The following is a 15130-nucleotide window of genomic DNA, read 5'->3' as shown; positions in this document are numbered from 1 at the left end:
ATGCGCGTATAACTGAATACAAGCCGAAGGTGTGTTTGTGTGTGCCGAGAGAGTACGTTGCAGTTGTGTATGTGTGTGTCACTGAGTGTGTGCCAGTGTGTGAGAGTGCCGGAGTGAGTGAGTGAGTGTGTGTGTGTGAGTGGGTGTGTACGGTGTCGGTGTGTGTGTGTGTGAGAAAGAGAGAGAGAGTGGGTGTGCACGGTGTGTGTGTGTCACTGCGGAATGTGTGTGTGTGTGTGTGTGTGTGTGTGTGTGCTATCGCGTGCACTGACTTGACTGAATTATGTATGTGAAAGTGTGCCGGTGGGTGTGTATGTGGATGGTGGGTGTGTATCAGTCACTGTGTCCGCAGTGGGTGATGGTATGAGGGTGGGAGGGGGGGCATCAGATGGTCCATGTGTATGTGTTTGTGTGTGCGTGAGTGTGTGTGTGTGTGTTAATGTGTGTATAGTGTATACTGGATGTAAAAAAGCACACCAATGCTTATCAAATATCCTTATCCTCTCTTGCCTCATCTTCTCTTGAGGGCTTTCGCGATGGCAAGGGAGATCACCCCAGACTTCTCCTGGAAGTTAGGCAAAGTTACTTCATCCAGCCCACACCAAATTGCGATCATGGCGTTCACGTTTGCGGCTTTCTGCTACATTCTCGCACTGGTTTTATCAGCAGTGCTTATCTTTTTTGCCATATTTCATGTAAGAATCCCACAACGTAAACATGACAGGTTTTTATGTGCACCACGATGCGTATTATGATGATGATGCGGAGATCGTTTGTTTGTCGTTCGATCGATGAATTATTTTCTTGAATATTCTGGAAGTGGACAAAGAGGAATCATCAGATTTTGTATACAGGATGATTCGACTGTAAAATTAGATTTCATTATGCAAAAAAGTCAAGTTATGATAGCTAGAATTTATGGATTTTTTTAAGTTGTGAATTTCAGAAGCCCTTACTGAAAAATAACCAATGGCATTATGATTGTGTTGGCATGGTGTTGTCCAGTAACAAAAGAAGAAATCCAGTGTGATGGGTACATAAATATACATGCACACAACACCTGACTAGTGCATTGGGTTATGCTGCTGGTCAGGCATCCACCAAGCAGATGTAATGTGGGGTATATGCAATGACACACACTTCAGAAACAGTCAAACTGAAAGAGAATCCCTTTGATTCGCCAGACTCGTTGCTAGTCATTCTGAAGACTTTGACTGGAGGAACAGCTCAAGAAGAGAGCTCAGGATCTCTGTCCACCCCCTCTCCCCCCAGCCCCCTCTTCCCACACCCTTTCTCAGACTCTCACTACAGTCTCTGATTTGTCAGACTTACTTTTTCTTGTCTGTGGCTCTTCGTCAACACACACACACACACACACACATAACACAAGCTCATTTTACTTTTGAAACACACTGCTTTAAATGTAGGAGATAATGCATTCAAATTTATACATTGGAAATGCAACGTGGTCAGATTTTGAAATGATTACACCTTTTCAGAGCAGTGCAGTCGTGTGTTTCCCGAAACTGGGCATTATTGTGATCAGACCTTTTTCATTTGCAAGTACACTTCAATTTATGTCGTGAATGTTCACATTTTATTGTGCCAGCAGTTAGTCTATAATACTTTCTAATAGTATGTTGTTCACACAACGTTGATAGCAGTTAGTCTATAATACTTTCTAATAGTATGTTGTTCACACAACGCTGATAATGTATGGATGTCTTTCTCTCCCTCTCTGTTTGTCTGTCTGTCTGTCTCTCTCTCTCTCTCTCTCTTCTTCTCTTCTTAAAACATATAAGTAAGACGTCTTCAGTGGTGAGCAATGATGTGTTTGTGTGTGTTTCTCTTACATTTTAAGAATCTGTAATATTTTTTCATCTGTGTTGCTTTACTACAGCTGATTGCCTTTGATGAGCTGAAGACAGACTACAAGAATCCCATTGACCAATGTGCCAGCTTAAATCCTGTGAGTTAAAAGATATATATATATATATATATATATATATATATATATATATATATATACGTGTTGTGTGCGTGTGTATGTGTTATTCACTCATTGTCCAAACCTCCGTTGTGTTTATAAGTATGACTTTAAATTCTGTGAGTTTGTGTTGGATGCCCTGAAGCACCTGGTGAAGCTGAAAACCTACACACGCATCCTGTTCCTGGACTTTTTGTCCGCTTTCACCACAATCCAGCCTCATCTGATGCTGGAGAAGCTGATGAGAATGGAGGTGAACCCTGTCATCACCCGTTGGGTTCACAACTTCCTGACCAGATGCCCACAGTGCATAAGGATTGACACCACCAGATCCACGTTCCTCCAGACCAACACTGGTGCTCCCCAGGGCTGAGTGATGCCCCCCTGCCCTGTTCACTATCTATACGGCAGACTGTTCGTGTGCCTCTGCCAGCGCCATGCAGGTCAAGTTCTCAGACGACACCTCCCTCACTGGCTTCATCTCAACTGATGAGACCTCCTACTGGAGTGCAGTTGAATGGCTGGTGGGATGATGCATCAAGAACTTCCTACAGCTGAACGTCAGCAAGACAAAGTAGATGGTTGTGGATTTCAGGAGAGATCTGCCAAAGCCACATCCACTTGTCATCAAGGGAGAAGTGGTTGACATTGCCTCCCTGTATAAGTTCTTGGGTGCTATCCTGGATGACAGGCTGGACTGCATGGAGCAGGCCACTGCCTTGCTAAAGCAGGGGAACCAGCACCTCTTCTTCATGAAGAAGCTGAAGGCATTCCATGAATGCCCTAAGCTCCTGGAGCTCTTCTACAGGACCACAGTGGAATCCATCCTGACCTTCAACAGCCTTTGATTCTTTGGTGGGTTGAAGGAGCATGACAAGGCCAGGTTGGCGAAGATCCCCAAGACAGCCAGCAGGTTGATCGGTGCCCCAGTTGCTGACCTCCAGCCGCTGTTCGAGACCAAGGCTGTGAGGCGCTTGCGGGGGATCCATGATGACGAGTTGCATCCGCTCTCTGAGGAGGTGAGGCACTAGGCCTCAGCAAGGTCAGGCAGAATGCTGAGCATGAGAACCAGGACCAACAGGTTCTACAACTCGTTTGTACCAGCCGCAATAAGACTCAGCAATTATTTATAGGAGGTTCTGCTCAAGTGGCTGAACGAGCGATGGGGACTGACCCCCTTTCTGTCCACTGACTGACAGTGTGTGGGTGGGTGGGAGGGGGGGAGGTGAATGTGGGGGGGTGGGGGGGTGTGCTTCTACTTTTTATTTATTTATTTCAACTTACTTATCTATTCATTTATGTACTTATGATATGTTTTAACCCTTGAAAATTGTGTTGAAATTATGACTGGTGTGTGTGTGTGTGTGTGTGAACATGTGAATGAGTGTGTGGGTGAGTGCCTGTGTGTGTGTTATTTTACTTTTTATTTATTTATTTTTACTTACTTATCTATTCATTTATGTACTTACAATATGTTTAAAACCTTGAAAATTGTGGTGAAATTATGACCGGTGTGTGTGTGTGAAATGAGTATGAGTGTGTGGTGAGTGCCTATGTGTGTGTGTGTTTTACATTTTATTTAATTATTTTAACTTACTTGCCTGTTCATTTATGTACTTAGGCCAGTATATTTCCATTGGAAGGGTTGTGTAGATATGGGGGTGTGGTGGGGAGGGGGGGGGCACAAAAAATGGTGTTAGGGCCTTTGATTAGTATGAATGAATTAAAGTTGTTTTACTTTGATGCCTCTTAATTTTTGTGAACTAGGGAAGTGCTGCTTTTTGGCTTAATTAAGTTAATACTTAGCCTGATGATATTTGATTTTTAAATGAACAGTGATCTTAGTAATTGCATACTCTGTGAGAGAGGGAGAGAGAGGAAGTGAGGGTGAGAGAGAGAGAGAGAGTGTATGTGTGTATGAGTGCGTGTGTGTGTGTGTGTGTGTGTGTGTGTGTGTGAGTGGTGTGGGAAGATGTGCAGTGCGGCTTGGCTGACTGAAATGGAGGGGCATGAAAATTTCAATAATCTGTATATTTGTATATATAGCTATCTTCCATTTGGTGGCATTCAAATAATCTTTTTATTTTCATTCATTTTATTTGTTTGTTGTTGGTTTTTCATGTTGGACATTTGCTGCTGCCAAAAGGAAAATCTCTGTACCAAAGTATAGACAATAAAGGTTGTGTGTATTGTGGGTGTGATGATATTTATATGTCAAGAGTGCACATAACCATGTTATGTGTGTGTGTAAGGTGATTGTGTCCTCATATTTTTGCATATCTGATCCTGAACAAATATATGTTTGCAGGATGCACACTGTGTATGTGTGAGTATGGAAGGAGGAAAGGGAGGGAGGGAGAGGATGATTGGGAGAGAGTTCAGGCACTAAAACTGCCATTTGGTGTCATATACTGTACCATGTCAAACTGATCCTCCTTTTAATTACACATACTTAACCGTGACCCAACTAGTGCAGACTCCGGCAGGGGTCTGACATTCCTGTCCTGTGCAAACTACTATCCGCCTGTGCGGAGAAAATGAGAGAACTACGGCCGATAACCTCCCGGAAGTAGGTAACGTCCCCTTTGTCCCCCTGGCTAGCGCCCTCTTTTTCCGGCAGCCATCTCGACACCTGTTCCTGTGCACTTCATACGGCTAAGTTTTTCGCATTTTCTATCTGTCTATCGATTCTTTGGCGTTTCTGTTTTGTGTCCAATTATGTCTTCAAACAGGTCACACAATTATGTAGCTCGATTGGGAGATCAGGCCAAAATTAAGGCACGATCGCAATCAATTCGCGATCAGTGGAAAGGGAGGGAGGGAGAGGATGATTGGGAGAGAGTTCAGGCACTAAAACTACCATTTCAACTATATGGTTGAGGAGGAAAAAGTCCTGTATAAACCTTCCACTAATTTCCACACATTTGAAATGGCTGAAAGCATATCTGTCAACCTGTCTGTTTCAGATTATACAATGGTATATTATATTCAGAACTGATCACCAGCTAATGAAGTGTTGTTTTATGGTTGACACAAGTCTTCACTGTGTATGGCATTGAAAACAGAAGTAAAGTTGTCTGAACTGGAGAAAAGTCTTTGATTAGTATCAGAACCTTAGCATGGCCGCTACATCTATAAAAAAAAAAAAAAAAAATAAAAAAAAAAATTAAAGAAAAAGAAAGGAAAAAAAATTATTAAACAAGATGTATTAATCATTCTTTTTTTGACAGATTCTTGTTGTATTTTTTTTCATTGACTTAGATAATTAACTCTCTTATGATGAGTAGTCATTAACAAATTCACTGATCAAGGATGTGTGGCTTTGTGTGTGCAGCTGGTTCTTCCAGAATACTTCCTTCACATGCTGTTCACAATTCTGTTCCTGTTTGCCTTTCAACTTGGCTCCTTTCTCTGGAACCTCCCTCTGGTCATCTACCATGTGCGCAGGTAAGAGAGAGAGAGAAGTGTTGTACCACAGAGGCACTGTTTTCTGAACATATTATGTAACAGATATTTGTTTGTGTGTGTGCAAAATGTTAGCCACATCCCGTAAAAATTTTTTAAATCATTGCTATAACGCAGCACTACCATTTTCTGTTTCTGCCTGCTTTTATTCTCTGTTCTTTTTTTGTTGTTGTTTATTACTTATTATTGTGGATATTTCCAAAGAGTTCTGCAAGATACACTAAGTGCATAGTACATACAGCGGGCCTTTGTTCATTATGTCATCAAAAAGACTAACACACAGACCAAAGTCTTCTCACCAAGCCCCATTTTCAAGATCTTGTAAGTTGTTTGTGGGACAGATGAACAGAGGGAAAGGGGGCATTGTTGATCCTAGTTATCTTACAGGATAGAGGATTCATTGGTAATAAAATGACAGTTGTTGTTTTCATCAGCTGACTGTTACCACCATCACAGTTATTGTTTAATTGTAACATGGCGATAGTCATTCTTGAAATGAGAACAAATCATGGATGGCTTTTACTGATTCTTGTAACACTGAAAAGTTTTCAGGTGGTGTCCAGGAGCTGCTTGACCAAATTACATGACGTTAGATACAGAAACAAAGTGAAGAAAATTTTAAAAAAGACTTAAAAACTCACCAAATAGCTAAAAGGGGAGGGAAGATTTCAAACATTGTCAAAGTACCAGTACAGAAATCAGTGTGATAAAGACATATTTCTGTATGATAGGAAAATGACAAGTGACTTACCTGTGCTGTGACAGGTACATGAATCGCCCAGTGATGAGCGTGCCAGGTCTGTATGACCCTACCAGCATCATGAATGCAGACGAGCTGAATCGAGCCCAAAAGGAGGGCTGGGTCAAGATGGGATTCTACATTCTGTCTTTCTTCTATTACCTTTACAGGTAAAGGCTCGTCATGTTGTTTGTCCTCATCTGTGTGCTGTTTTGTACAAGAGAATGAGCATGAATGTGTGTGAGTGAGTGTGTGTGTATGTGTGTGTGTGTGTGTGTGTGAGACAGAGACAGAGAGAGATATACTGCGTACATGTATATGTTGACGATTAGAAAGGGTTTCCTGCTTTCAGTGATGCATATTAGTACCTGTCACTCTCTCTTTCCGTGTGCTCTCAGACACTATCTCACTGCCTTTCCTCTCCCCTCTTTCCCATTCCCAGTTTGTTGTTCATGACTGTCAGAGTGAGGATTGCAAGTGCTTTCTGAACAGAATTTCAGCAGTAAGGATACTGGTGGCTGAGGTTGAAGTGTCTGTAAAGTTGTTATTTTTTCCCTAACAACAGTGTCAATCAGTGGTAATGGTGGTTGTTTGGTATGGTTATATTATACTTGTAGATCTACATGTGTTGGTCATCTCTGTAATCACAAGTAGTGTGGTTGCTTGGTATGGCTGTAATATATTTGTAGACCTGCATGTGTTGGTCATCTCTGTAATCATAAGTAGTATTTGTAGTGTAATCGGATTTATAATTATTCATCCTTTGGAAACTGCTTGTCCAGCATTTTGTTTGTTTCTTTCTTTCAGTATGATCTACGTTTTGGTACAGTCTTGAGGAGAGGGAGCACGCGTCATGACATGGGGAAAACAGCTGTCTTCTTTTGACACAACATCCAGTCGACATATTTCCTCAGTGAACTTGTGCTGGATATGCTGATGCCTATATTTAGAGGATGCTTTGATAGTCAGTCTGTAATGGTGCTGTTCAGTTGGTCTCTGATTTTGTTGTTTCTTGACATTTTGTTTTTGTTGTTGTTGTTTTTTTTGTGTTGTTTTTGTTGCTCTAATTTTAACCTGCGTTTTAGGGGTGTGAATTGGCTTGTAAATGTGGGTAGTGTTTTTTGTGTGTGTGTGTTTGTTGTTGTTGCTATTTTTTAATCTGGTCAGAAAATGGTGGGCGTGTTTCTTTTAGGGGATTGAATAGGTCAGTAATGTAGGTAGTGATGTGTGTTTGAACTAATTGTGTGTGCTTTGCTGAAGGTTAGTGTTTATGTGGTGTGAACAGGAATGTGTATCACATTTGTATGTGTCTGTGTAGAAAACAGTCAAGTGATGAACAAACATTCGTGTTTGGCGTTTACTTACATCAGCATAATATGCAAGATGTTAATATGATGGAAAGATATCTCAGCATAATATTGTAATTAATTCTGTGCCTAACATTTCATTTTCACTTGAATATGAAATACTCTGAAAAAGTGTCTCCCAGAAAGAAAAAAAAAAGAGTCAAAAGAATAAAGATGTTTCTCAGGTGTTTCCTCAGTTTGTTATGCAGTAAAAAGCAGATTAAAATTATTACAAATTTGATGCACATATTCACAGAAAATGGATTGTGTATATTTGCCAAAGCATACATTGCTCAAATTTTCTAGACAACATATCTCTTGTATTTTTGAAAAAGTATATGGCACTTTCCCTTGGCTGATCCGAAGGTCTATCTGTAAGCAGTCCTCTCTTTGTCTCGTCTTATCTACACATTTAACCAAACAGGAGAAACGGAGTATCTGACACATGTCAGAATGAACTAACATCTAAATGTTTCGTATCTGTGTGTGTGTGTGTGTGCGCGCACATGTTTGTGTGTGTGTGTGTGCGTGTGTGTGTGTGCATGTTTGTGCGCGCGCGTGCGTGCGTGTGTGTGTGCACGCGTGGGTGTGTGTGTGCGTGCGTGAGTATGCATGTGTGTGGGTGTGTATTTGTGTGTGGGTGTGTTTGTTTTTCAGCTTTTGAATTTGGTATGTCAGAAGAATCATTGTTGGATTTGAGTACTTATCAAACGACTTGCATTTTGTTGTAAATGGATTTAACTTTATTTTTAATCGTGTTTTACTCTAATTCTGTAGGCATTGACATTTAATAACTTGTAATTTTTTGTTTCACGGGGGGGTTATTTATTTAACGTCTTTGTAAAATTCATTTAGAAATTGTACATTTATGATCATTTAAAGTCTGTTTACATTTACTTGTTATGTTACCATTCCTGTTAGTTTGAGCATTTTTGTCAAGATTTTTTTGTTGGTATGTTTTTTCTTTGTTTCAGTGGTGTTTTTTTCTTTACTTTGCTTTGGTTGTTTTTTTTAGGTTTTTTGGGTTTTTTTGTATTTGTACACTTTGTAGGCATGGAGAATTGACCTTGGATCTAACAAAGCTTTTCTGTGGATTGAATTTTACTTTAATCTTAGTTTTTATGTGCACTTTAGTGTGCAAAATTTCTTTCATGCAGTAGAACTTGAAATTTAGAATAAATTAGATTAGCCAAAAAATGATGAGGAGCAGCACCTTAAATTTTTGTCACATCTTGGAACATCACTCCTATTTGTTATCTTTCAGGACGCAAATAAAAATGCAGTTTAAAAGTGAATTTCAAATCCCAGTAGGTTGTCCTTGAAACTGGAGCAGAAACTGTCCAAAAAGATTTTAGATCTGCTCCAATCCTTCAGTTCTTTTATTCTTGATTGTTTCATTGTACTCCCAATAGAAGCAGTTATAACTACAGATGACTGCTTATCCTGTTTTGATAGGAAGATTTTAACCGGTTGCCCAATCCAGGATTCAGTATAACTTGAAGGGTCTAGTAGATCCATCTTAACATGATTGCTGTTGAAATGGAACATTAATTTCAACCGTTTGGGTCATCACCCATATCCCCCCTCCCCACCCCCCCTTTATTTCAAGTGTGAAATCCTTTCATCAAGTTTGTGCTTCCCTCTGTCAGTGTCATTGTTACTTAGCTCTAATTTTCTTAATATTCTGCCAATCCTACTTGCCATCTACAAAGCTTTTCCCATTCCCTCCCTCCATCCAACCTTTTAATGAAAAAGGTATGTTAGCCTGGATGAAAGTAGTACTATACAGCCAAAGGTCATTTCATTATCTCGTGCAAGTGAAACATGTCCACATAAGGCTTGCAAAGTTTTTGTTCTTTCTTTCATGCTTGTTCTTAAATGGGGTGCAGTATGTTGGTACTTCAGGGTTTTTTTGTTGTTGTTTTTCGGGGGGCTGGGGGGGTGATATCTGTGGTTGCAGTGGTGTTGGTGGTGTGCTGTTGTAGTTATTTTTGTTTAAAAGTGTCAAAATTGGTTTGATAAAGAAAACACAGAGCTGGCACCTGTTGTTTCATTGTTTTAAAGTGTTCAAGTATTGGAAAAGAGAAGTGGTGAGGCTGTGGTTTGCATCATGAACTCATAATTCAAAGAGTTTTGCGAACAGTCCACACCCTTGAAAACAGAAAATGGCTGACTGAATGGCAGGATAAAAACAGTCCACTCGCACTTATGAGTGAATGCTAGAGTTACAGGCCATTAACACAGAGAGAAACAAAGAAACTTACAGCATCAACTTGTGTGATATGTGTCATGGATATAGAGTATGAAGGGTTGCACGTCTGTGTAAAATAAGTGGTGGTTCACCTGTGCTTGATGAGCTGTCAGTTAACGATACAGTGAATCAGGTAGACTTTTTTTAAGGGATTTTTTTTGTTGTTCAGCTTTCCCAGCTTTGACCCAGAACACCCCTTTTTTTTTCCGCAAGGCAGTTCTTCACCTCTTTTTATTTTGTTTGGTTGGTTTTGTGCATGTGAGTGTGTGTATGTGCACATGTATGTGTGAAGACGTGTGTGTATGTTTTTACATTCTAGCTCAGACAGTTATTCTGTAATTGCTCACACGAGAACCCATCAATGTCAAACGTTTGCACCTGTTTTGTTTTGTGGAACAGAGAAGCATTCACTTTTCACCAGGTGTTGAGTTTCTACGTTTTAAAAAAAATGTTTTATTGCGCTTTGTGTTAACGGTTGGAGAAGTTAAGTATGCATCAGTATAATCACCCACCAGGTAATAAATGATTATGTGTGTGCTTTTTTTTTTTCCCAGATGTGTGAAATCATGCATGTTTGTTTTACGGAAAAAGGCTGAAAAAGAGAAACATTTTGAAAGATTTGTTTTGTGGAAGGAAATTACACATGACATGTTGTTTTTATGTTTTAGACTTTGTCAGTCATTTGCTATGTTTCACTTCAAAATGAACTGAAATATTAAAGGAAATTTGAAGGAAAGAAATGGTCTGTGTCTGAATGATTATTCTGTCCAAACAGTACCATTGTTTTACTTTGTTTCTGTTCATTTTTTGGTGTTTTGGGGTGTGTGTGTTTTTTTTGTGTGTTTTTTTTTTTTTTTTTTTTTTTATCTGTTTAGCCTCTTTCTGTCTCTGTCTTCGCCATCCAGAACTGTAAAGCAGGATATATATAGATTTTGAGCCTGCACAAATGACACTGGGCTGGAAAGCAGAACATACAGATTTTGAGCCTGCACAAATGATGGACTAGGCTGGAAAGCAGAATAGATTTTGAACCTGCACAAATGACAGACTGGGCTGGAAAGCAGAATATATAGATTTTGAGCCAGCACAAATGATGGACTGGGCTGGAAAGTAGAATATATAGATTTTGAGCCAGCACAAATGATGGACTGGGCTGGAAAGCAGAACATAGAGATTTTGAGCCTGTACAAATTATGGACTGCGATGGAAAGCAGAATTTCTAGATTTTGAGCTTGCACAAATGACGGACTGGGCTGGAAAGCAGAATATATAGATTTTGTGCTTGCACGAGTTACAAAAGCGTCAAGTGAAATGAAACTTGTATTTATAAACCTGTATAAATGTCATGGCTTACCTCTTTTTGGGGGCGGGGGGTGAGTGTGTGTGTGTTTGCTTTCGTTTTATTTACATGAAACAGATACACATAAAATCAAGGGAAGGGGACAAATAAAGCATACAGCACATTGTACAAGAGCATCACTTCTTCAGGCATGCGATTCTTCAGACTAAAGTCTGAAATCAGACTAACATTATAGTAACAAGATATGGAAAGTGGCAAATTGTATTGTTTTACAAATAATGCCGTAATGATGGAGGAAATGCAACAATTTTCAGACCAACACAGGTTACAATCCCATCCCTACTACAATGAAGAGAAGAAACATATGGTACTTTATCGTGTAAAGAGCATTAATTTAAATGCATGCATAAGCCTACAGAAATATATATTACATTGGAAAGAAAAATGCATGTATGTGGGGCCTTTAGTTTAAATTTTCAGTTGAATATGACTGTTGATTTGTTTTCAAATGGGAGATGGTTTCATGTATTTTGATAATACAGAGACTGTGGTTCTGAGAGAATAGTCTCCCAATTCAAAGAGGATGGATACTCAATGTGACCATGCAACAAATTATTCATTTTCATATGTTCAATTTGAGATGAGTTTGGCAGGTCATGTGTTGTGTATTGTTATTAAATGTTATTGGAATAGCCGGGTCTGATCACAATTCACACAGAACAGCTCTTTATTTTGTCTGACATTTAATCAATGTTTTCTTTGGAGACCATTTTGACAGAACAGGCCTGTGTAAGTGGTTTTGTAGAATGGAAAGTCTGGGTGACTGACTGATGTTTGCTACAGAAACTGATGATAATGGGTCCAAGAAGTCCTATTATACCACTGCATGAAAATACACTGGCAATGGTGTTAGGTGATTAGTCAATCGGCAGATAACTCTACGCACAATGACGTAACTTTACGTGATGTCAATCGGCAGATAACACTACGTACAAATACGTAACAGACTGTTGCTGTCAACAGTCTGTCTCGTCACCATTTACGTATGAATGATGGGGACAGAGTGTCGGTCATCACAGATAACAGAAAGGCACGGACTGGCAAAACCTTTTCACATTGTTCAAAGTTCAGCTCTTGTCTGTGAACCAAATGAAAGAAAAACGAGAATGTTGAGTATGGAACCTCATCAGCGAGTGGGGTTGTTCGAAGGGCAGGCATCTGTTGTTTTTTGTTGTTGTTGTTGTTTTTTTTGTTTGTTTGTTTGTTTTTAGGCTGACATATCCTTGAAACTGAACTGAATGGAACAGAAGACAAGCTTTTCTTTTCTTTTTAACCTCCGTAAGATCGGTATACTAGTAGTGTTCCTTTCCATGTCCTCTGGAAAAAAAAAAACCCACCACCACCAGACAGTAGCTAGTTCGTTCCAGGAAGTTTTCAGCCGAGCTGTAAACATCGTTCTTCGCGCAACATTCGGCCCAGAAACGAAGGTGCTGTGACACAAGGGAAATCACTCTACACTGTAAATGATCGTCGAGAGAATTAGTGTACTTGAACATTGTTATATATATGGGTACATACGTGTGACTCAGTCCAAATAAATAAATTCAAATTTAAATCGGTGAAAAGAGATTCATTTGATCACAACTAACAGCTGTTGGTATGCGATGATCGAGATAATTAGCTATATGAAAGTATTTTACACTTACTTAAACAGCAGACGAGGTGGCCGAGTGGTTAAGGCGATGGACTGCTAATCCATTGGGGTCTCCCCGCGTGGGTTCGAATCCCATCCTCGTCGATTTTTTTTTTTTTTCATTCTCTCCCAGTTCTATTAAAGATGAAAGCATTTTGGAATTCTTTTCAGGCCTGTAAAACTTGTAACAAAGTTCAGCAAACAACTTCTAACTGGGGTTTACAAATATAAGCGTCACAGCTGGGGCATTCAGTGAGTACAAATCATGTACAACCAGGTAAAACTGCACAGGTCAAGGAACGAATGCTGGATGCAAAGCATTGTTTTATTCGAAAGCTAACTCTCTCTCTCTCTCACGCACACACACACACACACATGCACAGTTCCAAACTCACTCACCATCCCATACACTTACCACATACCCATGTTTTAGCACAAACACACACACACACATGCCTGAATGCATGACAAAAACTTCCCACTCATCCAGACTGTACAAATGGGCAGTGGTGTGAAGAAGAGGGGGCAGGGGGAGCGGGGGGGGTGGGGGGGGGGTGCATGAGAGAGTCAGGGATGGGGTGTAAGTGGCAAGGGAACTGGGGGTTTGAGGGTGGAAAAATGCAGGGGGTGGAAAAGCAGTGGGGGAGGGGGGGGGGTTGAAGAGCAGGGTGCTAGGAGGAAAAAGCGAGTTGGGAGTTTAGGGTATTTGACTTGACTTGTATGATGTTTGAGGGACCATTAAAAAGCCTGTTCAGGGGACATTCAGGACACAACAGGCCTCGAAAAAACACTCTCATGCAGCACGAACACATGTGTACAAACACAACTCCATAAGGATAAAATCCTCTTGGATAAAATCCAAATACTATCAACATATCAAGCATGTGCACACATTCACACACACACACACACACATATGTATATATATATATATATATATATATATTTATTTACATACACTCACATAAGCCTATTTGTGAAAATAACATACTATTATCTATCACACAATTAAAATAACCAGAAAAATACCACTTATGTCCATGAGATAAGGAGACTGTGACTTTCCAGCTTTTGTCAAGCAGTTTCTTTCTTGATTCATATATTTCTTCAGTTATATATATTTATTACCAGTGTTCATGTGTTTGTGGAACTCCGTTTGTATACACATGCACACAATCAGATACAGGAGTACACTGGCAATTGATAATATAAACATTTGTTTTTATTATGCAAGTAGTTTGAATGGGAGTTGCGAGAGATGAAGGATGGGGCCCGTGAGGTGGTTAAAAGAGAGAGGGGAGGGCAGGGCAGAGGGGGGCGAGGGAGGGGGCAGGGGGGGAATCAGGTTGTAGAGTTTGTGAGAGAAAGAACTGATTTTTGTTTTTATGTGGTATATTTCTTACATTTTTTGAAGTTATATAATAAGTGTAACAAATTTTGTTGAACAAAAGAAATGCAGTCCCAAACGTCCAAATAAAGAATTGTGACTGACATCTGACCTGTAAGCTCCATGTTATATCAGTGAGGTGACAGCCCTTCACTGACCACCATAATCAGCAGCAGCAGTTAAGGGGTTCAACATCTGCTGGTGCTGTTGGCAGGTTGTCTTGGGAATGATTTCTGTTTCCAATAGCATTGTATTGTATGTATCAGCCCTGCCATCAGTCTGTTTCTGTTATATTTGCAATTACTGATATACTCTCAGAGTTTCAGTTTCTCAAGGGGGGCACCACTTTGTTTGAACAAATTCATATATACACATTTCACATCTGCTAGGCAGATGTCTGTCCAGCAGCATAACCCAATGCACTTAGACCTTGATTACATGCAAAAATATTTGTGTCTATCAAGAGTGGATTTCTTCTGCAGAATTTTGCCAGAGGACAACACTTCTGTTACAATGGGTTCTTTTTCAGTGCACCAAGTGTTTGCTGCATACATGGCCCCAGTTTATTGTCTCATCCAATTGACTAGACACTGAGTCAAACATGGGAGAAAGGGCAAGACCAGGATTCAAACCTAGACCCCCACAGACACTGTATTGGCTGATATGCATCTAAAACCATTCTGCCATCTTCCTCCATACTCTCAGAAACTCTGGAACTGAGGAAACCCTAGTACATTGTCCTGCAATGAATCTCCCCATGCCAATAATCAGCTTCTAAAGTTACACTGAGGATTAAAGCTGTGCAACAACGTTTTTTTTGTGTGTTTTTTATCTTATAAATTTGAGCTTGCCATGTACATGTGAGAGAGAGAGAGAGAGAGAGAGAGAGAGAGGAACAACTGAAGATGAAAAAACACATGCATAAACAACAACAACACACACACACACACACACACACACAC

The 15130-nt window shown here is 40.0% G+C and overlaps 1 protein-coding gene and 1 non-coding gene across 2 annotated transcripts; both read left to right on the top strand.

Annotated features, from left to right (window-relative positions):
* Window positions 1-587: 587 nt before the first annotated feature.
* Window positions 588-10522, top strand: LOC143281180 (protein cornichon homolog 1-like). Its single transcript, XM_076586216.1, has 5 exons — window positions 588-695; window positions 1901-1969; window positions 5322-5434; window positions 6218-6361; window positions 6999-10522. The coding sequence occupies exons 1-5, from the start codon at window positions 615-617 to the stop codon at window positions 7024-7026; spliced, it is 435 nt and encodes a 144-aa protein (XP_076442331.1). The 5' UTR covers window positions 588-614; the 3' UTR covers window positions 7027-10522.
* A 2282-nt stretch (window positions 10523-12804) lies between these two features.
* On the top strand, window positions 12805-12886 carry Trnas-gcu (transfer RNA serine (anticodon GCU)). The gene has a single exon. It is a non-coding gene; the product is annotated as a tRNA-Ser (tRNA).
* The last annotated feature ends 2244 nt before the right edge of the window (window positions 12887-15130 follow it).

The sequence above is a fragment of the Babylonia areolata genome, chromosome 4, assembly GCF_041734735.1.
Source record: "Babylonia areolata isolate BAREFJ2019XMU chromosome 4, ASM4173473v1, whole genome shotgun sequence".
NCBI classification, from domain to species: Eukaryota; Metazoa; Mollusca; class Gastropoda; order Neogastropoda; family Buccinidae; genus Babylonia; species Babylonia areolata.
Note: the sequence above shows the minus strand (reverse complement) of the source record. Positions and strands in the feature narration are given on the sequence as shown.

Coding starts and splice junctions, on each gene's coding strand:
- LOC143281180 (XM_076586216.1), top strand. CDS start 615: ATGGCGTTCACGTTTGCGGCTTTCTGCTACATTCTCGCACTGGTTTTA. Junction 696..1,900: donor TCTTTTTTGCCATATTTCAT/GTAAGAATCCCA, acceptor GCTTTACTACAG/CTGATTGCCTTTGATGAGCT. Junction 6,362..6,998: donor TTCTTCTATTACCTTTACAG/GTAAAGGCTCGT, acceptor TCTTTCTTTCAG/TATGATCTACGTTTTGGTAC.